The 26516-nt window shown below is 42.5% G+C and overlaps 1 protein-coding gene across 1 annotated transcript in view; it reads left to right on the top strand.

Moving 5' to 3' along the window:
* Window positions 1-26516, top strand: part of arsb (arylsulfatase B) — a 130690-nt gene that overhangs the window by 85392 nt on the left and 18782 nt on the right. The window contains exons 5-6 of the mRNA XM_068029465.1: window positions 4723-4966; window positions 12692-12762. Coding sequence (XP_067885566.1) covers window positions 4723-4966; window positions 12692-12762 — 315 coding nt within the window. The remainder of the gene's footprint in view (window positions 1-4722; window positions 4967-12691; window positions 12763-26516) is intronic.

Raw genomic sequence — 26516 nt, forward strand, 5'->3', positions numbered from 1 at the left:
GGTTACATAAATAAGGGCAGGCAAGGCCAAGGAGGGAGTTGAGCATTAGGGTAGGAATTTTAAAATTGAGGTTTTGATGGACAGAAAATCAATATGAGTCAGCAAGAGCAGGGGTGATGGGTGAATGGGATTTAGTGCGGGTTAGAATATGGCAGCAAAGTTTTGTATGAGCTCAAGTTTATGGAGGGTGCAAGATGGGAGACCAACCAGAAGAGTATTGGAATAGTCGAGTCTGGAGGTAACAAAATCATGGATGAGGTTTTTCAGCAGCAGATAAGCCGAGGCAGGGGCAAAGACGGGTGATATTACAGAGACAGAAGTAGGTGTCTTTGTGCGAGAGAGGATTTTGAGTTAAAAGCTCAGCTAGAGGTCAAATCGAGGGTAAAGTTGCAGTCCGGTTTAGCCTGAGACAGAAGCCAGCGAGGGAATGGAATCTGTAGCAAGGGAATGGAGTTCGCGGAAGAGGCCAAAGGCAATGGCTTCAGACTCCCAATGTTGAAATGGAGGAAATTGTGGCTTATTTGGAACTGAATGCCGAATCAGCAACCTGACAACGCAGAGGCAGCGGAAGGGTAGAAAGAGTTGGTGGTGAGCGTTCAGATGGGATGTTAATCTGAGACCCTATCTGCTTGCTCTGGTGGACATTAAAGATGCCGTGGTGTTCCAAGAAGACCACAGAGCTCTCCCACTATATTGGCCAACATTCTTCACTCAACCAACAGCACCAAGAAACAGATTAACTGGTCATTCCTCTCATTTGCTTTCTGTGGGGTCTTGCTGTGTGTAATATGGATACCACACCTGCCTACATAACAGTGACTACATTTCAAAAGCAATCCTTGGATGCCGAGTGCTTTGGGATGCCCCAGGGATGTGAAAGGCATTATAGGTAGTCTTTGAATGTTAATGCATAAATATCTTATGTACTAAGATATTTGAATTATCCAGTAATTTGAATTGAGCAATATAAATAACAGTAGAGTGGAGATTTAGTGCAGTGAAACTTTGAATCAACAGCATTTGAATGAAGAATTGTGAATGGGTGTATGTTAGCTGTGGCTCAGTTGGTAACACAATCATCTCTGAGTTACAAGGTTCTGAGTTCAAGTCCCACTCCAGGGCTTGAGCGCAAAAATCAAGGTTGACACTCCAGTGCAGTACTGAGGGAGTGTTGCACTGATGGAGGTGCTGTCCTTCAGCTGAAATGTTAAATCAAGACTGCATCTGCTTGCTTGGTTGGATGTAAAAGATCTCATGGCAGTATATTGAAGAGCAGGGACGTTATCCCTGGTATAAAAACAAGAAATGCTGGAACCACTCAGCAGATCTGGCAGCATCTGTGAAAAGAGAAGCAGAGTTAACGTTTCGGGTCAGTGACCCTTCATCGGAACTGACAAATATTAGAAAAGTCACCGGTTATAAGCAAGTGAGGTGGGGGTGGGGCAAGAGATAACAAAGGAGGTCTAGATTGGACCAGGCCACATAGCTGACCAAAAGGTCACGGAGCAAAGGCAAACAATATGTTAATGGTGTGTTGAAAGACACACTTTAGTACAGATTAGGTGTTAATACACTGAATATTGAACAGCAGCAAGTGCAAACCTGAAAAAAAACAGTGAGTAAGCAAACTGAACAAACTAAGATGAAATGAAATAAATGCAAAAAAAAGATTGTAAAGAATGTCAAAAAAAGGAAGAAAAAATAACTAAAAATGAAAGTAAAATGGGGGGCTGTCATGCTCTGAAATTATTGAACTCAATGTTCAGTCCGGCAGGCTGTAGTGTGCCTAATCGGTAGATGAGATGCTGTTCCTCGAGCTTGCGTTGATGTTCACTGGAACACTGCAGCAATCCCAGGACAGAGATGTGAGCATGAGAGCAGGGGGGAGTATTGAAATGGCAAGCAACCGGAAGCTCAGGGTCCTGCTTGCGGACTGAGCGGAGATGTTCCGCAAAGCGGTCACCCAGTCTGCGCTTGGTCTCCCCAATGTAGAGGAGACCACACTGTGAGCAGCGAATACAGTATACTACATTGAAAGAAGTACAAGTAAATCGCTGCTTCACCTGAAAGGAGTGTTTGGGGCCTGGGATAGTGAGGAGAGAGGAAGTAAATGGGCAGGTATTACACCTCCTGCGATTGCATGGGAAGGTGCCATGGGACAGGGACAAGGTGGTGGGGGTAATGGAGGAGTGGACCAGGGTGTCACACGGAACGATCCCTTCGGAATGCTGACAGGGGAAGGGAGGGGAAGATGCGACTGGTAGTGGCATCACGCTGGAGGTGGCGGAAATGGCGGAGGATGATCCTTTGGATATGGAGGCTGATGGGGTGGAAAGTGAGGACAAGGGGAACCCTGTCACGGTTCTGGGAGGGAGGGGAAGGGGTGAGGGTAGAGGTGCGGGGAATGGGCCGGACACAGTTGAGGGCCCTGTCAACCACAGTGGGGGGAGAACCTCGGTTGAGGAAAAAGGAGGTCATATCAGAAGCACCGTCATGGAAGGTAGCATCATCAGAGCAGATGCGTCGGAGACGGAGAAACTGGGAGAATGGAATGGAGTCCTTACAGGAGGTAGGGTGTGAAGAAGTGTAGTCGAGGTAGCTGTGGGAGTCAGTGGGCTTATAATGGATATTAGTAGACAACCTATCCCCAGAGATGGAGACAGAGAAGTCGAGGAAGGGAAGGGAAGTGTCAGAGATGGACCATGTAAAGGTGAGAGAAGGGTGGAAATTGGAAGCAAAGTTGATAAAGTTTTCCAGTTCGGGGCGGGAGCAGGAAACGGCACGGATACAGTCATCAATGTACCGGAAAAAGATTTGGAGGAGGGGGCCTGAGTAGGACTGGAACAAAGAATGCTCGACATATCCCACAAAAAGACAGGCATAACTAGGACCCATGCGGGTACCCATAGCGACACATTTTACTTGAAGGAAGTGCGTGGAGTTGAAGGAGAAGTTGTTCAATGTGAGAACAAGTTCAGCCAGGCGGAGGAGGGTGGTGGTGGATGGGGACTGGTTGGACCTCTGTTCCAGGAAGAAGCGGAGAGCCCTCAAACCGTCCTGGTGGGGGATGGAGGTGTAGAGCGATTGGACGTCCATAGTGAAGAGGAGGCGGTTGGGACCAGGAAACTGGAAATTGTCAAAATGACGTAAGGCGTCAGAAGAGTCACGGATGTAGGTGGGAAGAGACTGGACCAGCGGAGAAAAGATAGAGTCTAGATAGGAAGAAATAAGTTCACCGGGGCAGGAGCAGGCTGACACAATGGGTCTGCCGGGACAGTCCTGTTTGTGGATTTTGGGAAGGAAGTAGAAGCAGGCTATCCGGGGTTGTGGGACTATGAGGTTGGAAGCTGTAGAGGGAAGATCTCCAGAGGAGATGAGGTCAGTGACAGTCCTTTGGACGGTGGCTTGATGTTTGGTGGTGGGGTCATGGTCCAGAGGGAGGTAGGAAGAAGTGTCCGTGAGTTGGCGTTGAGCTTCTGCAAGGTAGAGGTCGGTACGCCATACGACAACAGCACCACCCTTGTCTGCAGGTTTGATGACCATGTTGGGGTTAGACCTGAGAGAACTTGCACTTCTTTCAATGTAGTATACTGTATTCGCTGCTCACAGTGTGGTCTCCTCTACATTGGGGAGACCAAGCACAGACTGGGTGACCGCTTTGCGGAACATCTCCGCTCAGCCCGCAAGCAGGACCCTGAGCTTCCGGTTGCTTGCCATTTCAACACTCCCCACTGCTCTCATGCTCACATCTCTATCCTAGGATTGCTGCAGTGTTCCAGTGAACATCAACGCATCTCATCTACCGATTAGGCACACTACAGCCTGCCGGACTGAACACTGAGTTCAATAATTTGAGCATGACAGCCCCCCATTTTACTTTCATTTTTCGTTATTTTTTCTTCCTTTTTTTGACATTCTTTACAATCTTTTTTTTGCATTTATTTCATTTCATCTTAGTTTGTTCAGTTTGCATACTCACTGTTTTTTTTCAGGTTTGCACTTGCTGCTGTTCAATATTCAGTGTATTAACACCTAATCTGTACTAAAGTGTGTCTTTCAACACACCATTAACATATTGTTTGCCTTTGCTCCGTGACCTTTTGGTCAGCTATGTGGCCTGGTCCAATCTAGACCTCCTTTGTTATCTCTTGCCCCACCCCCACCTCACTTGCTTATAACCGGTGACTTTTCTAATATTTGTCAGTTCCGATGAAGGGTCACTGACCCGAAACGTTAACTCTGCTTCTCTTTTCACAGATGCTGCCAGACCTGCTGAGTGGTTCCAGCATTTCTTGTTTTTATTTCAGATTTCCAGCATCTGCAGTATTTTGCTTTTATTTTAGTGTTATCCCTGGTATCCTGGCCAATATTTATCTCTCAATCAACATCACAAAAGCAGATTTTCTGGCTCTGATCACATTGCTGTTTGTGAAAGTTTGCTGTGTGCTTACTGGCTGCCATGTTTCCTGCATTGCAACAGTGACTACACTTCAGAAAGTATCATATTGGCTCTAAAGCGCTAAGAGATGTCTGGTGCCCATGAAAGGCTCTATATTAATGCAAGTATTTTTATTTTCATTTAAACAAGTACTTCACTTTCTTTCTTGCATGTTTTATTTAATTCTGTGCTATTGTGCTTTTGTGTCATGGGATGATTATTACAAAGGGAGTGGTTTAATTTGCATCCAGGACTTCAATGTTTTTTTTTCCCTGCTTTTTCAGACAATGGAGGACAGACTTTGGAAGGTGGAAATAACTGGCCCCTACGAGGAAGGAAGTGGACGCTATGGGAAGGAGGTGTCCGTGGAGTGGGTTTCGTCACCAGCCCCCTGCTAAAGCAGAAGAGCAGAGTTAATCGAGAACTCATCCACATCTCTGACTGGCTGCCTACTTTAGTGTCTTTGGCTAAAGGTTCCACTAATGGCACCAAACCACTAGATGGCTTTGACATGTGGAAAACCATCAGGTACCCTGTTTCCAGAATTACAGAGCTAGAAATATTTAGTACTGTTTTGAGGGAGTAAGATTTGTAGAATAGCATTCTGTGCCTCATCATTTGTGTTGATGTTTCAATATTTCCAACTCACAGCAGTAGCCATCCTCATAGACCACCAGGAAATGTTGCAAACTGTCAGCAATTTTGTGCTGTGATCTGAGCTTTGCAGTTGAGATCCTATTATTTCAAGCTTAGAATTCCAGTAATTTCTGGCTTACATCTATTCAAATAGTTTTACTTGATGTTGGCATTGCCTCAATTGTACTCTTGCCTCTGAATCAGAAGATTATGGGTTCCAAGCCCCTCTCCTGATACTTCAGAATGTAACATTGCAGTATTGACAGAATCCTGCACAGTTACAGTTGCTGTCTTTCAGAAAAGGCATTAAGCCAAGATTGCACTTGCCCTTAGGTGAATATAAAAGATCCTGTGGCGTTATTTGAAGAGATGGGCAATTCTGGGGTCCTGGCTAACATTTATCCCTCAACTAATAGGACAAAGATAGATTATCAGGTCATTGCTTTTTGTGGCACTTTGTCATTTCATCATGTCTACAACACAGAAACAGGCTATTTAGCCCCCCAGTTGGTCCACATGAGCTGCCTCCCACCCCTCTTTATCTAACCCTATCAACATACTCTTCTATTCCTTAAATGTAAATTATTTATTTTTGTTGCTTTGACGATGGGAGACATTAGCAAAGTTACATTTATTGCCTTGAAAAGGTGCTGGTGCGCCTTTGCCTTAAACCATTGCGGTCCTTGTGCTCATGGTGCTGGTAGGTAGGGTTAAGTAGGGAATCCCAGCGACAGTGAAGGAGCAACAATATATGTCCAAGTTATGATGATGTGTGACTTGGAAGTGATAGTGTTCCCATGACAATGCTGTTCTTGACCTGTACTAGTGAGGGGGATGTAAATACAGCCTTGTCAGTGTTGCTCGTGGCCTGACAATAAATAAAGAATACTTGGTTCAAAGTCGTACATGTTTCCACATAATTAGTTATCAGAAGGAACCCATTTTACTTTCAAAAGTTAAGCTTTTTGAATAGTCATCGGCCAGACATTACTGAGCCTGAACATAGAAAACTTGATGTATATTCCACCTATACATAGACTACTGCATTCTCAGCGAACAATAATGGAAACTAGGCTTAGCTAAACTACTTATCGAAAGACAAATTCTAGAATAGCTCATGTTTAGAAACAAGTGTGAGTGTACCTACACCACATGGACTGCTGCAGTTCAAGAAGGTGGTCTGCCATCACCTCATTGAGAGCAATTAGGGAGGGGCAACAAATGCTCACATACCACGAACGAATAAAAAAAAAGTAAGTTCTTGGCTTTATCAGAGCCAAAAATATATCCAGATCAACTTGAAAGCAATATGCTGAAATTAAAATCTTTACTGTATAAAATATAGGATCCTTGATCTGGTTGCCTTTTTACACAATGAGGGACCAACTAGGGAATGGGCTATTTTAGATCTAGTTTTGTGTAATAAGATAGAGTTAATCAGTAATCCTATAGTAAAAGACCATGTGGGGAGCAGTAATTATGGTAGAATTTCATGTTAAGTTTGAGAGTGATGTTGTTAAGTACAAAATTGGGTCTTAAATTTAAACAAAGCCAGTTATGGAGTATTGAGGGGCAAGTTGGATAAAGTAGATTGGGAAATTAGATTATAAAATATGACTCTAGATAAGCAATGGCAAACATTTAAGGAAATAATTCATAATTCTCAATAAACAGACATCCCCTTGAGGAATAAAACCTCCACTGAAAAAGCAGTCCAACCCAGGATAACTCGAGAAGTTAAGGAAAAGGAAGAGGATTATAATGGTGCCAAAAGACTAGTAATCCTGAGGATTGGGAGGGTTTTAAAAATCAGCAAAGGATGATTGATAAAGAGGGAGGAGATGGAATTCTAGCAAATATAAAAACTGATTGCAAGAACTTTTACAATTATGTAGAAAGGAAGAGATTAACAAAGGTAAACACGGATCCTTTAGAGACAGAGACAGAAGAAATTATAATAAGGAGTAAGGAAATGGCATAGACATTAAACAAATATTTTGTGTCTGTCTTCACAGTAGAAGAAACAAAAAACAGATGGAAATTGTGGGGATCCAAGGGTCTGTCAGTCTGAAGAACTTGAAGTAGTTAATATTAGTAAAGGAAAAAGTACTGGAGAAATTAATGGGAATAAAACCCGACAAAATCCCCTAGACCTGATGGCCGACATACTAGGGTTTTAAAATAGGTGGCTACAGATATAGCAAAAGCATTAGCTTTGATCTTCTACAATTCCTTAGATTCTAGACCAAACCCCGTTAATTAAAAGGTAGCAAATGTTACCCTGCTGTTCAAGAAAGGGAGAGAGAAAACAGGGAAATACAGAACTACAGGACAGTTAGCCTGACTTCAGTAGTAGGGAAAAAGCTAGATTCTGTTAAGGACGTGTCAGTTGACCACTAGGAAAATCACAATGATTAGGCAAAGGTAACATGGCCTTATGAAAGGGAAATCATGTTTGATAAATCTATAGAGTTTTTTGAGGATGTAACTAGCCAGGTAGGTAAGGGGAGCCAGTGGATGTAGTATATTTGGATTTTCAGAAGGCAGTCGATAAGATGCCACACAAGAGGTTGTTAACTAGATTAGGGCTCATGGGATTGAGGGTAATATATTAGCATGGATTGAGGATTGATTAACCAACAGAAAACATAGTCGGAATAAAAGTGTCATTTTCAGGGTGTAACTAGTGGAGTGCCACAGGGATCAGTGCTTGGTCCTCAGCTATTTACAATTTATCAATGGATTAGATGAGTAGACTGAATGTAATAGATTCAAGTTTGCTAGGTGGGAAAGTAAGCTGTGAGGAGGATGCAAAAAAGTTACAAAGGGATTTGGGTTCTTTAAGTGATTGGTTAAGAAGGTGGCAGATGGAGTATAATATGGTGAAATCTGAAATTACCACTTAGGAAGGAAGAATAGGAAAGGAGAATATTTTTTATAAGTTGACAGACTAGTAAATGTTGGTATGCAGAGGGATTTGAGTTTCCATGTACACTAATCACAGGAAGTTAACATGAAAGTACAGTGAGCAATTAGGAAGGCAAATAGTATATTAGCCTTTATGGAAGGGGGTTGAAGTATGTTATGGTCACGTGGTGAAGGAAGTGGGTGGTTCCCACTGTTTAATTCCCACCTGATCGCAGCAAGTGTTTTTCCTTATTTGGGTTTAACCTCTTTGTGTTTTATTTGTCAAATAAACAGACAGCGACAGGTTTTCCTCTAGGTTTAAAACAGAAGATCAATTATTTATTGAGCAATATGCCTTATCCCGAAACTGTTGCAAGCTTATTCACTCACGCAGTCACTCGCCTGCGCACTCACACACTCACAGTCACACACGCACAGTCTCACACTCACACACTCACTCTCACACTCTCTCACACACGAGACAGCTAGAGAGGAAATGTTACAAAAGAGGAAAAGGTTTTCAGGTGAGGTAGGGTTTCTGGAGTCATAGTAAACCTGTTCAATTCTTTCGGCAGTCAAGTTCTTGTTGGTTGCAGGCCTGAGGTGTTTGAAGGTTTCTCTCTTGGTGAAAAGTTCAGTTTGAAGACCGAGGATCACTTTCAATTTACTGCTGCATAAATTAAAAATGTAGAATTTAGAGCAGGGCGCCTCCTTATTGGCTTGCTGATTTTCTCCCAGCCCTTAGCTGGACAAGCATTTTGGTGATGCTTCTTTCTGGGTGTCTCTCTCCAAAGAGCTACTTTTAAGGTCAAAATGGTCTTACATCTTGCCTCTGTTGGGAGACGTAGATTTCCCTCCCTGTGGTGCCGCACTGTGGCCCAGGATTTGGCTATCTCACACCTCCTTCGTTTCAGAAGAACCCATTCAATTCGGGAATGTTTCAGGATGGGTGTAATTGACACCTATCAACCGATTAGACATCCTTTGATCTAAACGGGCAGTGTGGCAATGTTCAAATACACATGCAGCCATTTTTTACAGCATTGTCCATTTTTTAAAAGACTGTGTTTGCTGACAATGTAACCACTAGGTAGCGTAGTACTAGCACATGTGCAAATGCAGCCTCTTCCACTGAAACATCACTGACTGCGATGTCTCAGGCAGCTGCCAGTAATAAAGATGGCGCTGCTCAATTTGACACAAAAGAAGAATTGAACCCAAACCCCCTCATCCCTCAATGGCCGCGATCGCTGCCTGCACACACATCACCTCAACAGTACTCTCTCATGATCACTGCTTCTGTTCCCTACTCCCACCTGCGATCGCTGCTTCAATTGCTGCATTCAGTTTCCCACTCCCTCTGCGCCCGCCTTCACGCCGCTTCATCCCGCCACTCCCAACTGCTGACTGCTCCATCCTGCCATTCTCTCCCGCACCGTCTGCTCGCTGTTGCCCCCCTGCCACTCACTCCCCACCTTGCCGCCCAGAGAAGGGGTGGGCGAGGTGGAACAAAGTGGGGTGCTAACGGTGAGGTGGGAAGCGAGCAGCGGGATGGAGAGGCGAAGAGTTGGGAGCGGCAAAATGGATGCGGGAGAGAATGGCAGGAGAGGGTAGGGAAGAGAAGCAGCGATTGAGGCACCAATTGTGGGTGGGAGCAAGGCACTGTTGGAGGGGATGGCACTGTTGGAGGGGATGGAGGTAGCGATTGCAGCCCTTGAGGGGTGAAGCAACATTCGGACATCATTACGTCTGACATCATTATGTGTTGACGTTGACGTGGACTCATACAGGCAAGATGTCAAATGTTCGGACACACTGATGATGCGGCGATCACTCTGCATCGTCAGGAGACACTACGTTTTTTAAAAAGGCAAAGTCAATTTTTATTAACTCTTCAGTTTGAGTTTGTATTTTTTTCATCGTTGCATTTCTCATAAAAGTGATAAGTTTAAGAGTAAGGAAGTCTTGCTGCAATTATTTAGGGCTTTGGTGAGATTGCACTTGGAGTAATGTGTACTGGTTTGGTCTCCTTGCCCAAGGAAGAATATACTTGCCTTAAAGGGAGCGCAATGAAGGTTTATTAAATTGATTTCTGAGATAAGAGGACTGTCTTTGCAAAGCGATTGAATAGAATGGACCTATATTCTCTGGAGTTTAGAAGAATGAGAGGTAATCTCATTGAAAGATATATAATTCTTCGAGGGCTTGACAGGACAGATACTGAAAGGCTGTTTTCCCTGGCTAGAAAGTCTAGAACTAGGGATCATAGTCTCTGGATAAGGGGTCGATCATTTAAGACTGAGATGAGGAGGAATTTCTTCGCACAGAGAGTTGTGAATCCTTGGAATTCTCGACCTCAGTGGATTGTAGATGCTCAGTCGAAGAGTATATTCAAGACTGAGATTGATAGACTTTTGGGCACCAAGGGAATCAAGGAATATGAAGATAGCGCAGGGAAGGGGAGTTGATGTAGCAGTTCAGCAATGATCTTATTGAACGGTGGAGCAGCCGCGAGAGGATATATGGCCTACTACTATATCCTATGTCCTTATAGTACACGTAATAGCCATATATGTATTCTGGAGAGCGGTTGTGAAGTTTTTTATGGGAGGAGGTGTCATAATCAATATTTTGAAATTTAGAACTAAATAGGGAGTTGTGGCAGAGCTACAATGGGTCACAAAAATGATCACTATGAAATGCTAAGCAGCTGAGTTCCGTAGTGTTTGAGGAATGTGTGAATTAATCTTATTACAGTAGTGTTGACTGTGCTGTAAGTGACCTGCTTGGTGAACAATGCTGGGTTGTTTCTTAGCCAGATTAATGTATATGCTTGCTTAGGTAGGTTTTTAGCATCTGTTGATTTGTAGTGAAAGTCATTTTCCTTTTAGCGATTGTAATTCTGGTTATGGGTTTGAAATATAGAGCTTAGTTTTGCGGAAGAATTGGCTGTCCAGCTGAAAGTATTTGGTTACTGACTTTTTAACCACAGTTTAAACTCCATTTTCCTTCCAATTTAAAACTATTTTCTCTCATTTTGAAGTAATTCATTGGATGGGAAACACAAGGGTGTGTTGCTCTTTTGAACATGCCATCTTGCAAATGAGACATTAAACTGAGGCCCCGTTTCCCCCTCACGTGGGTGTAAAAGATCCCATGGCACAGGTTTGAAGACTAACACTGCCCTGACCAATATTTACTCTTCAACCAACATCACTAAACACATTATCTGGTCATCATCACATTACACACAGCAAGATTCCAGAAAGAGCAAATAGGCTGTCTTGTCTCTTGTGATAGAACAGTGACTACACTTCAAAAGTACTTCATTGGGAAATCCTGAGGTTATGAAAGGTGCTTTCTAAATGCAAGCCTGGCTTTCTTTCACTTTGGGATACTTGGTGGATGTGAAAGGCACTCTATAAATGCACATTCTTTCTTTGCAATGCTCGTCATGTTAGAAATTGATGGGGTGCACGTTTCTCTCTTCAGCTGCTGCGCCCCCTCCCCCCACCTTCACATTTTACTGAATCCCTGATTTCAGTCATAACAGTGGGAGGCTCCTGGACACATGGAGAGAAAATTGGAAAGACTTTCATCTCCAGAGCAGTCTTTCCAGGACATTGCTGGACACCTCTAGGCTTCTTGTTTAGAGCAGTATTAGCAGAGTTCTGGAACAGATGATCCAATGGCACCCTTTACCTGAAGGATGCTAGAAGATCAGTCCAGACAAGTGGGGGGGGGGGGAAGGGGGGAGATGGTGGGGGTGAAATTAGAAGGAAAGTACCATAAACAAAAACCCTTTTGTTATCCTGCAACGAGCAAAGCCCATTTCTTTTTTCTCTTCTTTTCCCCTCACTTCTCAACATAGCTAAGATGAATGAGAATGTAATCTTCTCCTTGCTCCCACAGCTCTATAAATGCAGTTATCTAATTTCAACTGTATACACTTAACAGGCCTCAGCGCTGTAGCTAGTGAGCCAGGCTATAGAATCCAACACTCCATTAAGGACCAGGCTTGACCATAGAAATGCATCTTGAACCTCCTGGTATCTGTACCTAATACACCAGTGGCCTTCACTGATGTGAAGTTGATGCAAGGGAGCATTTTAATATGTGTATGTAAATACAGATTCTCTTTATGACAGTGATACCAGAGAAGGATAAAAGGAACAAAGCAGTATTATTGAGCAGACCAATAGGTATTGTTACATGGTATAAAATCCATAATTAAGAAAGCTGTTCATTATATACCAGAAGTGAACCAGTTCTATGCGGGTGACCCTAATTACTGAAAGAACAGTCATTCCAATACAGCTTGGATACGATATCTAGTCATTGAAGGAGAAGATACCTGGGGGGAATCTCCTTTTCCATAGGATTGGGACAGAAGAGAAAGGCACTCAATGTGTTTACTTAAAAGGACCTGTGGACATAGCCATGTCTAACAGCTCGAAGACTGGGTAGTACTGTTTTCTAAAGATTTGGCCTCCTGATACAATGTCTACACAGAGGCCAGGGACCAGAATTGTTAAATCACAATTCCTTATTAATGGAGTTTATTGCACAGATAAATATCCCTCACCACTTCCCATCCCATAAGTTGTGAATAAGCAACTTGACGAGCTAATGCATTTTGAAGTATTTGCCTGTATGACATTCATTTGTGTGGTAAGTTTTAAAAATAAACTTCACTCGTCTCTCTTTCAGTGAAGGATATCCCTCACCCAGAACTGAACTGCTTCACAACATTGACCCGCTGTTTGTTGATAATTCTGAATGTAAGTGTAACATTCTGAAGATATTTACTGATTCTTGTTAAGTTAATGGACTGAATTTTCGTTTGGGAGTGGGGTACAAGAGCCGGGAATGTTTCCAGTTTCTGAATCCCCAGGGAGGTGGGAGCGAGGGAAAACTGTTACTCGTTGGAATTTTGACTGAGGCGCCCCCTTAATTGGCATGGAGACAGGTTCTCTGTCCAATTCAGGGCCAATCAGAAGCCTTCCAGCATCAAAAAAATCAGCCAGCTGCAATGAATGGTAAGTAACTGAGAGGGCGCTTTAACATGGAGGTGCCCTCTCATCAACTCCACAGGGCGACCTTTGGCTGCACCCTCACACTAGAGGTCTGAGACCCGACCCGAACCCAATGGGACCTGACGACATGTCTGGTTCAGGTCGGGTCGGGCCCATCTTCAGGGTACGGCTTTCGGGCTTGGGTCAGGTCGGGCCGAGTCCGGGTCATGCTCGGGTCGGGTCAGGCCGGGCCATACACACACGGTAAGTGCTGTGCCAGTAAGTATTAAAAATAAAAAAATTACCTGAGCTGGGAGTCCAGGACGAAACTGAGTCTGTGCAGTGAGCGAGTGACGTCACTATGACATCATCACGCATGCGCTGCAGCTTCATGGAACTTCCCAGTCTGAAGGTAAGTAAAGCGATGGTCGGGCCGGGCACGGGTTGGGTCAAGTTGGGGTGGGTTCGGGTCGGGCTCGGGCTCGGGGCAAAGTCGGAGGGACTCAGGCCAGGTCGGGCTTGGGTCCGCGATGGTTCGGTCAGATTCGGGTTTAGTTCTTTTTTCCTGACCTGAGCAGGCCTCTACCTCACACGAACAGGAAAGGAGGGCCTGCCGGCCTGCCTGGAGCACTGGCACCCTGACCTGCTGCTGGATGCCCGCCTCCAGGCAATTGAACTGTCCTCTGTCATGCCTGGAAACTGGAGGCTGACTAGAAAATCCCTGTCGGCCTCCTTTAACTATCGTTAACAAGGCTCTTAATGAGTCTAATTGGCTGTCCACCTCCCGGACACAGGCAGCCTTGCTGAGTTGTATACCCACATCCCCCAAAATGGCCATGCTGGGAATGGTGTCAGGAACCTGGCATGCTGGTTGGTACTGTTATTTTTCAGGCCCCACCCGTCTCTGATCCCCACCTTGACCAGGTCCAAAAATCCTGCCTGGTATGTGTGTGTCTATCAGTCATCACGCAGAGTGCTAAACTGTAAGAGAGTTGCATTGAATAATATTTTCCTGCCAAGATGAGCTTCCGACCACATATCTGTGTCATCACTAAGCCCATCTATTTCCGCCTCTGTAACATCGCCCCATCTCAGCTCATCTGCTGCTGAAACCTTCATTCATGCCTTTGTTACCTCTAGATTTAACTATTCCAACACACTCCTGGGTGGTCTCCCATATTTTATCCTCCATATGAGGTTATCCAAAACTCTGTTGCCTGTGCCTTAATACGTACCAAATCCTGTTCACCTATCACCCCTGTGCTCGCTGACCTACTTTGGCTTCCAGTCAAGCAACATCTTGATTTTAAAATTATCCTCCTTGTTTTCAAATCCCTCCATAGCCTCACCCTTCCCTATCTCTGTAATCTCCTCCAACCCCACAACCCTCCGAGATAACTGCGCTTCTCAAATTCTGACCTCTTGTGCATCCCCGATTTTAATCACTCCATCATTAGTGGTCATGCTTTCAGTTGTCTAGGCCCTAAACTCTGGAACTCCCTGTCTACACCTCTCTGCCTCTCTAGCTCGCTTTCTTCCTTTAAGACACTCCTTAAAACCTACCTCTTTGACCAAGCTTTTGGTAATTTGACCTAATATCTCCTTATGTGGCTGGGTGTCATATTTTGTTTTATAATACTTCTGTAAAGTACCTTGGGACATTTTATTACGTGAAAGGTACTATACAAATATAAGTTGTTGTTGCTGCCATTTGTTTTTCACCTACATCCATCGTGCTACAAATGGTAGGACAACCACTGAAGAAGTAAGGAAATCTGCAGTTTTCAAAATAGATTAATTATCATCCCTCGGCCATGGAAAAAGCAGACATGCATACCCCTCAATTTCAAATATCCCTATCTCTTCTTCATCCCAATCCGCCACTTGCCCAGAAACAGGTGTGGGCATACGTACATGCAAACTTCCCCTATTTCCCCCTTGCATCCCTTCCCCTGTGCACAACTTCTTGCCGTCTTCACATACTCTCTATCTCTCTCACTGCTTCTCATCCCACATGTACATGTATTCCACTCATTCCCCCACTTCCCCCCACCACACCCCCCCCCCCCACACCCCCCCCCCCCACAATCACCCAAGCAGAGAGGCAGATTCCATTACTTGAGTGTGCTGATTTATAAACTATTATGCAGGAATGCTCAATTTAATTGAAATCGGCTGATGTACAGAGATCCAATTGGCTTGCCTTGGATGTTGTAATGAAAACTAGCGGAGCCCAATCCAGCATTGGATTTTTCATACCATTTGTAACATTATTGTCTCTATTTATATCTTGTTTGGAATGACTTGCCATATTTTTGATTGCAGGCATTCCTGAACAACAAGAGCCCAACCAAGTTAATCAGATCACTTCAGTGAATAGCACTGCCTAAAACACTGACATATTTTCTAGCTGGAATATTTATATCACTCTGCCTCAATTAATAGGGTTTAGTCACTAAGCAGCAGAATGTTGCAGCAATTATCTAATTGATGAATATAGACAGAATGGGTGTCTACATAGAGATGGTATAGGGTTTATATTACCTCTGTTTCTAGGGCCTCCTTCTGCCCTGTCTAAATGAAGTGACTTTGGATGAGTCACCTCTTCTGGGCATAGTTATTGAAGAACTGATAGTTTAATTCTGATAGCTTTGCATTTAATGATGGGAGTGATGGCATTAAAAAAACTGCTGCAAATTTCTATTTCCTACAGGACTCATTAAGGAGAGTTTATAGGTTTTCATTTTGGATTTATCAGATGCCTAATGATTCCAGTTCCTGGCTTTACTTGCTTTTAAAACTACCGCATCGCCCACAAATATTTAAAGGATTTTAAGAAGTGACATATTTCATTTAAAACTCAAGTTTTTCAAAATTATGCTGCGCATCTATCCTTGTTCACATATATGCAATGCCTTCTACTCCAACTCATCCTTTATCAGGACCAGAACATGTCTGTCTTCCTTCTGCAGTCTATGGGCTTTTGCAACACAAGGTTGGCATTACCTAACCACTACTTTATTTATCTCATGCTCTTTTCAGTCTTGGCAGGTTTCCTGCATTGTGGCCCTTCAGCTTAGTTTCTCAAAATAAACTACATTTTGGTTTTGATGTGTGCATTTTTGGTTTGAAATGACTGTTTTCTAAGATGGTTGCAGTTTACACATGGAGAGAATGTCAGTCTCAAAGTAGGCTAAATACAGCTAATTTTATTCATTCTGGAAATTCCAGATTTGGCTGAGTTTGTAGTCACATACCCTAAAACATCTGGGTCTAGAAGAGGGGCTTCCAGTTTCCCACTCATGGCATCTCTCCATCATATTGGGTTGATCACCTAAGACTGCAATCATGTTCTGGTCAATTTGTCCAGGAGAATGTGGGTATGTTTATACATCTAATCGCTTCCTATCAAGTGTTCAGTCCCTGTCAGAATAAATCCAGCTCACTTACAGAGGAAATTGTGTGTGTCGAAACCCTGATAAAGATCGCATAAAATAGCTTTAGATGAAGGTCCATCTAAGCTCGTTCATTCGGGATAAACAGTTTCATTGTTTCAATGTACTTCTCTATAATAATAGAACAATTAAAAATAATGGAAATTCCTGATGAGTTCTTGATTTGCATTTCACCACAGAGTCGGTGTCCCCATTGTTTTGGAACTTGGAATATTCTGGAATATTAACTTGGACGTGGTATCCAAAATTTACCTTTTTATATACTATTTACTATCTTGTATTCCTATGTGATATTCCTCATTTGCTTCCTTGCAAGGTTGAAGAAGATAGATTTTTGCCGTCTTCCTTCATCTAGCAATCCTTTGGTAGGGGTTAATCTGGGAGTGCAGTCCTTCCCGTTCACAAGTTTGGATTCAATATATTTTACGTAAATGTTTATCATTAAGATTGAGAATATTTGAATGTTAACACTTCTGAATTCAAGATCTTAATTTATATGCATAGTTGATCTTGACTCGTGGGAGTCGTGGGAGTCAGTTGCCAGCATTCGCCAGAGCTGGCGGGCAGCCATAAAGACAGGGCTAAATTGTGGCGAGTCGAAGAGACTTAGTAGTTGGCAGGAAAAAAGACAGAGGCGCAAGGGGAGAGCCAACTGTGCAACAGCCCCAACAAACAAATTTCTCTGCAGCACCTGTGGAAGAGCCTGTCACTCCAGAATTGGCCTTTATAGCCACTCCAGGCGCTGCTTCACAAACCACTGACCACCTCCAGGCGCGTATCCATTGTCTCTCGAGATAAGGAGGCCCAAAAGAAAGTTGATCTTCTATTTAGAATTTACCCCCAACATATTTTTAGATCTCCATAGCACCCGCACCTTTCTTCAACATGGGTGATCTACTCCCAAACTCCTCCTGTTGGTACTTTAAGAGACAGTGAGGAGGTTTGAAAGAGGTAAGTCTTGAGGACTACTACTTCCTCCCTTTAGGAAAGCTGTGGGGATAGCGAAGCAGTTATATGGGGAGTAGTAGGTGTGACAGCTTATCTGAGTGTCACACAATCGAGGTAATCTTTTTTCAACGTGGTGTAAATTGTAACAGCCCTTCAGGAGTGTGAACATAATCATTTCTTTCTTTTTGTGGGTGCAGAAGTTCTTCCTCAATCCTGTTACGGTTTCAGAATGAGAATCTTCCTGACTCAGTTTTACAAGTTTTTAATTGTTATACCAGCATTGAGGCAAATGGAACTATTATTTTTCTCCTCTGTTTAAAACAGTGTGCCTTTAAGGCTCTGTTTAAAAACAGTGTTCCTTTAAAAACTAAGGGGACACAGAGTGCCAGCTGCACCTGTTTCCTAAGCCTCAGCAGGAGAGAGAGGAGGTCGCATGGTGTACTGTAACTTTTAACTGTGGGTAAAGACTGGCTTTAACCAGTTTGAACTGGAGACAAACAAAGCATGCTGTACATTGAAAAGAAGCTGTCTATATCTCAACAGAGAAAATCTACATTGAGCTCAGATTGTGTTTGTCTAAGGAGGAGAAAGCATTTTCATTGTCGGAGGTAGTAAATTCCATTTTACTTCGAAACTCGAAGAAGTCTGCTACAGAAGTAACTCCCACTATTACTTGCTTGTGTTTGCTGGAATTCTCAATAAAGTTTCGACCAAAAGACTGCCAATTTTAAAATCCACGTAGACCTAGTGCTGTGCTTCTGATTGAAAGAACTGTGTGTCATAGAGTCATAGAGAGATACAGCACTGAAACAGGCCCTTCAGCCCACCAAGTCTGTGCCGACCATCAACCACCCATTTATACTAACCCTTTATTAATCCCATTTTTATCTTTCACATCCCCACCTTCCCTCAATTCTCCTACCACCTACCTACACTTGGGGCAATTTTTTTTTTTAACAATGGGCAATTTACCTATCAACCCGCAAGTCTTTGGCATGTGGGAGGAAACCAGAGCACCCGGAGGAAACCCACATGGTTACAGGGAGAACTTGCAAACTCCGCACAGGCAATATCCAGAACCAAACCCGGGTCGCTGGAGCTGTGAGGCTGCAGTGCTAGCCACTGTGCTGCCCCACTGTGTGATGCCTACTGCAGCTGAAATACTTTGCTTATTAAAGACTGTTTCGTCAAATTCGCCAGGAGATTTCGAGTGGCATCTGATTACTCTACTCTGGGACACCTCATCAACCAGGAATGTAACCCACCAGGACTTACAACACAGCTACTTGTTTTATTCCTAAGAAATGCTATCTTTTAAAACTGGTTAACCATTGTTAGTTTTTGAATGTATGTGTGTGTAAAGCCTGGCTACCCGACCCGAACCTGACTAGACCCAACTACATGTGTCGAGCTCGGGTCAGGTCAAAATTCCGAGTCCAGCATTCGTGTCGTGTCGGGCCAAGCGTGAAAAGAAATTAAAGGGCTCGGGCTCGGGTCAGCTATGGTCAGGTCGGGCTCGGATTGGGTTTTAATTTTATACCCAAGCCAGGCTTTAGCATGGGGGGTGGTTAGGTTAAATAAGAAATTTAGAAGGTCTTTAGACATCAATTTATCTTAATAGTTAGTCTTGAGATTTAGTTTATTAATAAATAGTTAATTTGTTATCTAAAGATACCTGGTTTTGTGTATTTTTATTCTGGGGGTTTAATTTGGCTGTTTATTGGTTAGGTGGGAAAACTTAAATAATATGCTGCGACCTGTGGAGTGATGGGACTGAATTGACAATGCATTGCTCCCGCCTCGGTTGTAACCATATAATAGCCTTTATGGCAGGGGCATTGGATTATAAGAGTAAGGAAGTCTTGCTGCAATTATATAGGGCTTTGGTGAGACCATACCTGGAGTACTGTGTACAGTTTTGATCTCCTTTTCTAGGGAAGGATGTACTTTTCTTAGAAGAGGTACAACAAAGGTTCTCTAGATTGATTCCTGGAGTGAGAGGTTTGTCCTATGAGGAGAGATTGAGTAGAATGGGCTGATATTCTCTGGAGTTTAGAAGAATGAGAAAATCTCATTGAAGCATATAACATTCTGAGAGGGATTGACAAGATATATGCCAAGATGCAGTTTCCGCCTGACCTAGAGAGTCTAGAACTAGGGATCATGGTCTCAGGATAAGGGCTCAACCATTTAGGGCTGAGATAAGCAGAAATTTCTTTGCTCAGTATGTTGTGAATCATTGGAATTCCCTTTCCTGAGAGTATTTCAAGACTGAAATTGAAGATTTTTGGGCACTAATGGAAGCAAAGGGCTATGAGGATACCATGATAAAATAGAGTTGATGTAGAAGATTAGCCCTGATCTTATTGAATGGTGGAGCAGGCTTGAGGGGCTGTATGGCCTACTCCTGTTCCTATTTCTAACATTCTTGTGTTTGCCAGGTTTGCTTCTGTGTAGAGTCCTCACTTCTTCCTTCTCTATTGTTAGGGCCACGTGGTGCGATGTGGGTGAATCCCACTGTTCAACTCCCCACCTGACCGCAGCAAGTGTGTTATTAGGGTTTAACTCCTTGGTGTTTTATTTGTCAAATAAACAGACAGTGGCAGGTTTTCTTGTAGGTTTGAAGCAGAAAATCAATTGTTTATTGATCAATATGCCTTATCCTGAAATTGTTGCAACTGCATCCACTCACTCATTCGCTCGCTCGCGCACACACACACACACACACACACACACACACACACACACACACACACACACAAGAAGAGACAGAGAGGAAAAAAGGGGAACGTGATTTTTAGCGGGGTGGGGGGGGGGGGTGTTGATCACGATAAACCCGTTGAATTCTCTTGCAGCTCCAGTTCTCATTGGGTGCAGGCCTGACATGATCGTAGATTTCTCTCTTGATTGAAAGTTTAGTTGAAGACGGTGAATCACTTCTAGTTCACTGCTGTCTAGAGTGGATGTAGGATTCTACAGCAGGGCATGAGCCTTCTGGCTTGCTGGAAAACAAGCTGTTGAATGTTGCTTTTTCTTCTCTCTCTTTCTCTAGGGTGTCTTTTTTAAGGTAAAGCTGTGTTACTTCTCAGCTCCTGTTAGGAGATGCTCTGATCTCTTCCTCATGGTGCTTGCACAATGGCCCAAGATGTGGCTACTTCACACCTTCCTTGTTTCAAAAGAAGACATTCAATTCTACAATTGGCGTTCCTTAGCTTTGAAGACTTTTCCTTTGTCTCTGTCAGATAAAATCTACAAAGGTCAATCCCTTTTTTCTTCGGTGGCCATTTTGGACTGTTGTTCACTTTTTGAAATTAAGGTTCATTTTTAAAAGACAAAGTCAGTTTTTTTTATAACTCTTCCAATCTAGTCTATAATTTGTATCATTACACTTCTTATGTGTGTGACACGATACATTAGGTCAGTACCTTTTTGAAAGGATGTTTTGAATGTGTTGTGTATTTGTTTGTCAAGTCTCGATTTTCCATGGAGTGTAGATGTGTTTTTTTTCTCCACTTCTGACACCTCTGACTTGTGCTAGGCTGTTTACCCATGTGGGGGAGCTGATCCTCGTTTCATTTTCCAGCATGAGCCATTGCATAATGATCAAAAAAGTATTGCTCTCTGCAGATAAGAAGCCCTGAGGCCAGTCATTGCATTCCTTCTGCTACCCAACGAAGAGTTGTCGACACATTCTAGGCATCGAAGAAAACCGAAGCTCTATCTCTGTCCAGAGAGAGAGATTCCCTTCAGAGAGGCAAGTAGAAGCACTGGGTTGCTGTCTTGACAGCTTACAGCTGCCATAACAAGCTGTTGTTCTTCTAGTTCCCAAGATAGCCCTGAGTTTTCCACATCTCCAGTGCAGAAGACAGCAAACCTTCGGCAGCATTTAAAACTAGAGTCACCCCCATCCCTTCTGCCTTTGGCATCCTCTGCTTACTTGCTGGCCTGTTGCATTCTGCAATTTCTTGCCCCAATTCGCCCTTCCCTCTTAAGATCACAAGTTAAAGGATCTTTAGACAGGATTGCCACAGTAAACAGGCCAAGGAATTCAACCTGTTGCATAAAATGTACAAGAGGATCATGCTGAAATTCTCAACTGCCTTCATTCCTGGTTCAGCTGAGGTTGACTAGCAAACTCGGTCTAATGCAAATGAAATTGATTGATTCTTACGCCGCTACACTGAATTATTAGCCCAGTGCTCAATTTTTAAGTAGACTCTTGCTTTCAGAATACAAAAGGGTGGATTTTCCAACTTGCCTAAAGTGTGTTCCCATTCTGTGTGAAAATGTCTTTTAATATGGAACTTGCTTGAAATGACTGCTCAAGCAATTTCCACTTGGTATAATGACGCCACTGTTGCAGCCAGAATGGAGATGATGGGGTATTTTTCCTTGTCAATCACTGCTATATGTGACTCGGATTAATTTTACGCACACCGTTTCTATTGCACTTTTCTGGAGAAAACACCCTGCTTCTTTCGGGGATCATCATCCCTTTGCTTCGCTCACCAGTTCTGTTTGCTATAGTTTGTGAGACTCTCCTTAAATTGCCTCTGTAGACGGTTTAGATAGACTTTATTTGCTGAGTAAATAGACATTTGCTGTGAGTCCTGCCCCGCCACCAACTCATTGGCTGCCACAGTGGTGTCAGTAGAAACTCTAGCTGGGTACCGTGGGATCACGTGCATGCTTTGAATCACCTTTCTGGGACAAGAGTTGAAGGGAAATACAAAACTGTTTTTGGGGTGGATTTTTTAAAATATAGCTAAAACATCTGATGAGGGAATTTTGAGATGTCAGTCTTTACTGTTGTTTTCTTTAAAGTCTGCTTTTCTGAATGTTGAACCAAGACTAGCTGAATATTGTCTGCAAAATCACTGGAATTTAAAGTACTTACAAAAGTTCAAAAGAATAGTAAGATTTCAAACGGAGACTTTGCAATACAATTTTAACCGCAATGCAGAGACAGAAGACAGCTAATGGAAAGCGACAGTGTCTTATGCAGTTATCAAGCCAATATAAAATTAATGGGGGTTACTTCTAAAGTGCCCCAAATTCTTATAACAAACAAATACCTTTGTGCCACACGCTGGTTATGGCCAGCCATTTTTTTTAAATCAATTTGCAGCTTATTGATGACCAGGAGGTAAGGGACAATTATTGTCTGCACCCACCTTCCTCTTTCCCCACCACTAACCCCCCCCCCCCCCCCACCCAAAACCTCACCCCTCACCACCTCCACCACACTTGTATGGTCACTTGTATTTATCTATTTGGTGTAGAACTTTAAATTGCAACAGAGCCAGCTGGGGCTTCACTATGCATATTAATTTGAGCAGACCATGGATGTTCCAGTAGGGTCAGTCATAGGTGCAGACACAAAGCCGGGTGTGCAGAAAAGGCACCAACTTTCGAAAAAATGCGCTCTCGTTTGTCCCAAGATATAAGCTTACTATTTTCAGCGCTGTTACAATAATTTTAAAATGGGTACTGACATTGATATTTTAAACTTTTAAATCAATAAATGTCACCTAAGATCTACAAAATTGTCTCGTGATTTTGAGAACTTTAAATCCAGTACAAATCTGTTGCAGTAAAGATCGATTTTAGATCTGATTTGTCTGGAACAGAAGATATTTGTGCTTTGACAGAATTTTTAAAAATGGGACTCCGAGTTCATTTCAGTACAACTCTCAAATTTGTGGTTAGGATCTGTAAACTAATGGATGGTATGTGAATTAGGAGAATTCCGTTCTCCTAAAGAGTGAAGCAATTTAGGCCCAAGAGAAACAACAGTGTTACCACAAGCATTGCTGAGTTGTACCGGCCTCCAGTATCCTACCTAGACTTTATCTTTATACCAAGGTTTTCAAATCTGCAGGCTGGAGTGGACCTGTAGCAAACGCATGTACTTTCAAATGCACATAGGAGAATCTCACTAGAGAGGAATGATCAAAAGGAATGAAGTGGGGAGTCGGGAGAGATTTTCTCGAAGATTAGAATGTCAAATGTTATACTACAAGTAATTATTGAGGCAGAGACTAAAACAACATTTTAAAAGAGAATTGGAATGGAAATTAGGTGGCCAAGTGGCTCAGAGGCCTTTTATCTCTGGGACCTGGGTTTAAATCTAGTGCAGACTGATTGATGAAATTCAGTTCTATCTGCAGATTGTAAGGATCCTATGTGAAATGAGTTTTAACACAGTTGATCCAGCTGTTAATGGGTATGAGCCTATAAGCATAAAACTGCCTTTAATTAATAGTAATTGACAATATCATTCAGACCAGAGGATGGTTGGTGTGCGAAGTACGGAAAATGGTGGTTATGTGGTGCTTTTCTGAGGTTGGAGCTTTTGTAAGGATTGAGTAAAGGGAGCTGTATTTTGCATCCTGACCATCTGTGAGTGCTGACACCGTGTGGAAGTGTTGCATTCCTCAGTACTAGCAACCTTTGATGAGCACAAAAAAGGATATAGGAAAATGAGATTAGAATCAGTAGTTTCAATTGAAGAACTCACGCCAGCACAGCGTTGAGGGCTAAGTGACTGACTCTATTTTTATGTAAAGATACCTCCAAACAGTTGGTACAGTTGTGTCTGAGTGAGGAAAAGCTGCGAAGGACCATCAGAAAATTGGATTCTGGATCAAACAGCAGGATTTTACAATTGGAAAATGCTGGGGCAAAGCCAGGGTTCAGAGTCTTTATGAACAATGAAAGTCACTGACTTAAGATTGGTTTTGCTCCTAAATCCTTCAATGATGGTTTTGATATACAAGTGAGGAAAATAAGGGATTAATAAATTAATAACTGAAATGGAGAAAAGTGTTAATTTTGACCCAGTTGATGAATTCCTGAATATTTCTGCGGTAAGATTATTTTTGTAACAGTCTACCTGGCTGATGGGACTTTTTGAAAATTATTTCGTTTATCCTAAGCTGACAAAAAATTTCAGGAGATGAAATGCAGAATCATATCTGATCTAGTTGTTCTGGATATTTCCAGGTGGCTATCAGTGTTTAAATATCCACCAGAAGGGGTAAGAGGAACTGGAACTGAATGACACCCCTGTCCGAAATTGGGAACAGGCATTCACATCTAGCATTGCCAGATAGTATGGATTAGGTTATGTAAAGGTAGCGTGTACAGCTAGCCAGAAACGATTTTCGTCATTTGATTTGGAAGCGTAAGAAATAAATTGACCAACCCAAATATATTGACCAACTGTGATTGGTGTAAAAATGGAGAAAAAAACAAACATGGAAAACTATTTTGATATTTTCTTATTTATAATACAGCTGTGGTGTCCCAGTGCTGGCAAGGGGAAGAATCGACTATGACCTCTGCTCCTAATCACTATCATTGACTCATGAAAAGTATATGTATGTGGACATTGTGGATGTATGTGAATGAGGACTTGATTGTGGTACCCCCACCCCCAGCCCCCAACCACCCCACCATGGTTGCATCACCCTTTTACGCTTGCTGACTAGACTTGCCCATGAAGACTACCCACATTGGCACTGGCGCCTATGGAACTGTACTCAAATTTCAATCACGCCCTTCATGAAATGAGAGGAGAAAATTAAGAGTGAAAAATGTCAATACTCAACTAAAAACGGGTTTCTGCATGGAGCTAATTTTATTCTCTGTATTTCTTTTCTGTGATCTATCTTTTGTAAAGTTGCTGGGGTATAGTTCCACAAGTGCCAGAAACCCCTCCAAATTGACCGTGACTGTCAGTAGTCTCTTTGACTCCATGGAGTCACACAGCTGATCTTGAACTTGTGGCATCTAATGCCCAAACACACACAATCTAACTAGATTTATTTCTGATGAGCGAGGGCTGATCTGTGAGGTGAGATTGAGTAGAATGGGTCTATATTCTCTGGCGTTCATAAGAATGAGAGGTAATCTCATTGAAATGTGTACAGTTCTTAGAGGGCTTGACAAGGTAGATGCTGAGAGGCTGGTACCCCTAATTGGAGAGTTAAGAACTAGGAGTCAGTCTTAGTATAAGGGGTCAGCCATTTAGGACTGAGATGAAGAGAAATTTATTCACTCAGAGAGTTGTGAATCTTTGGAATTGTCTTCCTTTCAGGGCTGTGGATGCTCAATCATTAAGTGTATTCAAAGTTGAGATTGATAGATTTTTGGGTACTAAGGAAATCAAGGGCTAGGGTGGGAAAGTGGAGCTGTTGCAGAAGTTCAGCCATTATCTTATTGAATGGCAGAGCAAGCTTGAAGGGCCATATGGTCTACTCCTACTCCTATTTCTTGGGTCTCGTGATTGAGAATCGGAATACTAGCCATTTTATTTTAAGCTCCGTGAAAAATTTCCATCCCAATTTTTTTTTTAAGTTGAGGTTTACTTTTAGTCCAAAAATACTGTGGTTGCAGAAATGATTCCATATATTTTTGTAGCAGTACTTCAGCACAAGATTTGTATTCCATCTTTCCAGCTGTTGTTAGAACTCGTATATGTAAAAAAAAATCCAATACTGAAAGTGGGTAGAAAGAAAGAACAAACAAACTTATATTTATGTTATACATTATCACATCTTTGGAATGTGCTAAAATGCTTCCATTCAATTAATTACTTTCAAAGTCTAGTCTCTAAATTACAAGAAGATTTATGAACGAGGCAGACCAACAGTTAAAATGTAACTAAAATGTAAAATCTTGTACTTCACTGCTGGTTGTAGATGATTGTAGGTGATTGATTTGCTGCTAATTTCTGTGTAGTTCTGCACTAACACATCTTTAAAGAGAATGAAAATTGCACTTCAGGCGAAGTATAGGAACTCTACCGTGCAGGTTGGACAGTGATTAATGTAACATCACCTCCAAAATACAAATTTTGTATTTTGTGTAACCTTCTGTAAAATACATTATTTTGTAGTTTAAAAATATTATTTGTAGATGCCCAGTTAATAATGTTAAACTGCAGAATCTATAATTTTAAAAAAGTCCGACTTTTCTCTGTTCTTATTAAGCACATATCCACCGTAGAGGAGATGCTAAAGTCAGTAACCCATTATCCGCTCTTGCTCATGTCATTGTGTAACCCATCAATGGAACATGCAATTGACAGTTAATGCATTCGTAATGATCGTT

Source organism: Heterodontus francisci, chromosome 4, assembly GCF_036365525.1.
Source record: "Heterodontus francisci isolate sHetFra1 chromosome 4, sHetFra1.hap1, whole genome shotgun sequence".
Classification (NCBI taxonomy): Eukaryota; Metazoa; Chordata; class Chondrichthyes; order Heterodontiformes; family Heterodontidae; genus Heterodontus; species Heterodontus francisci.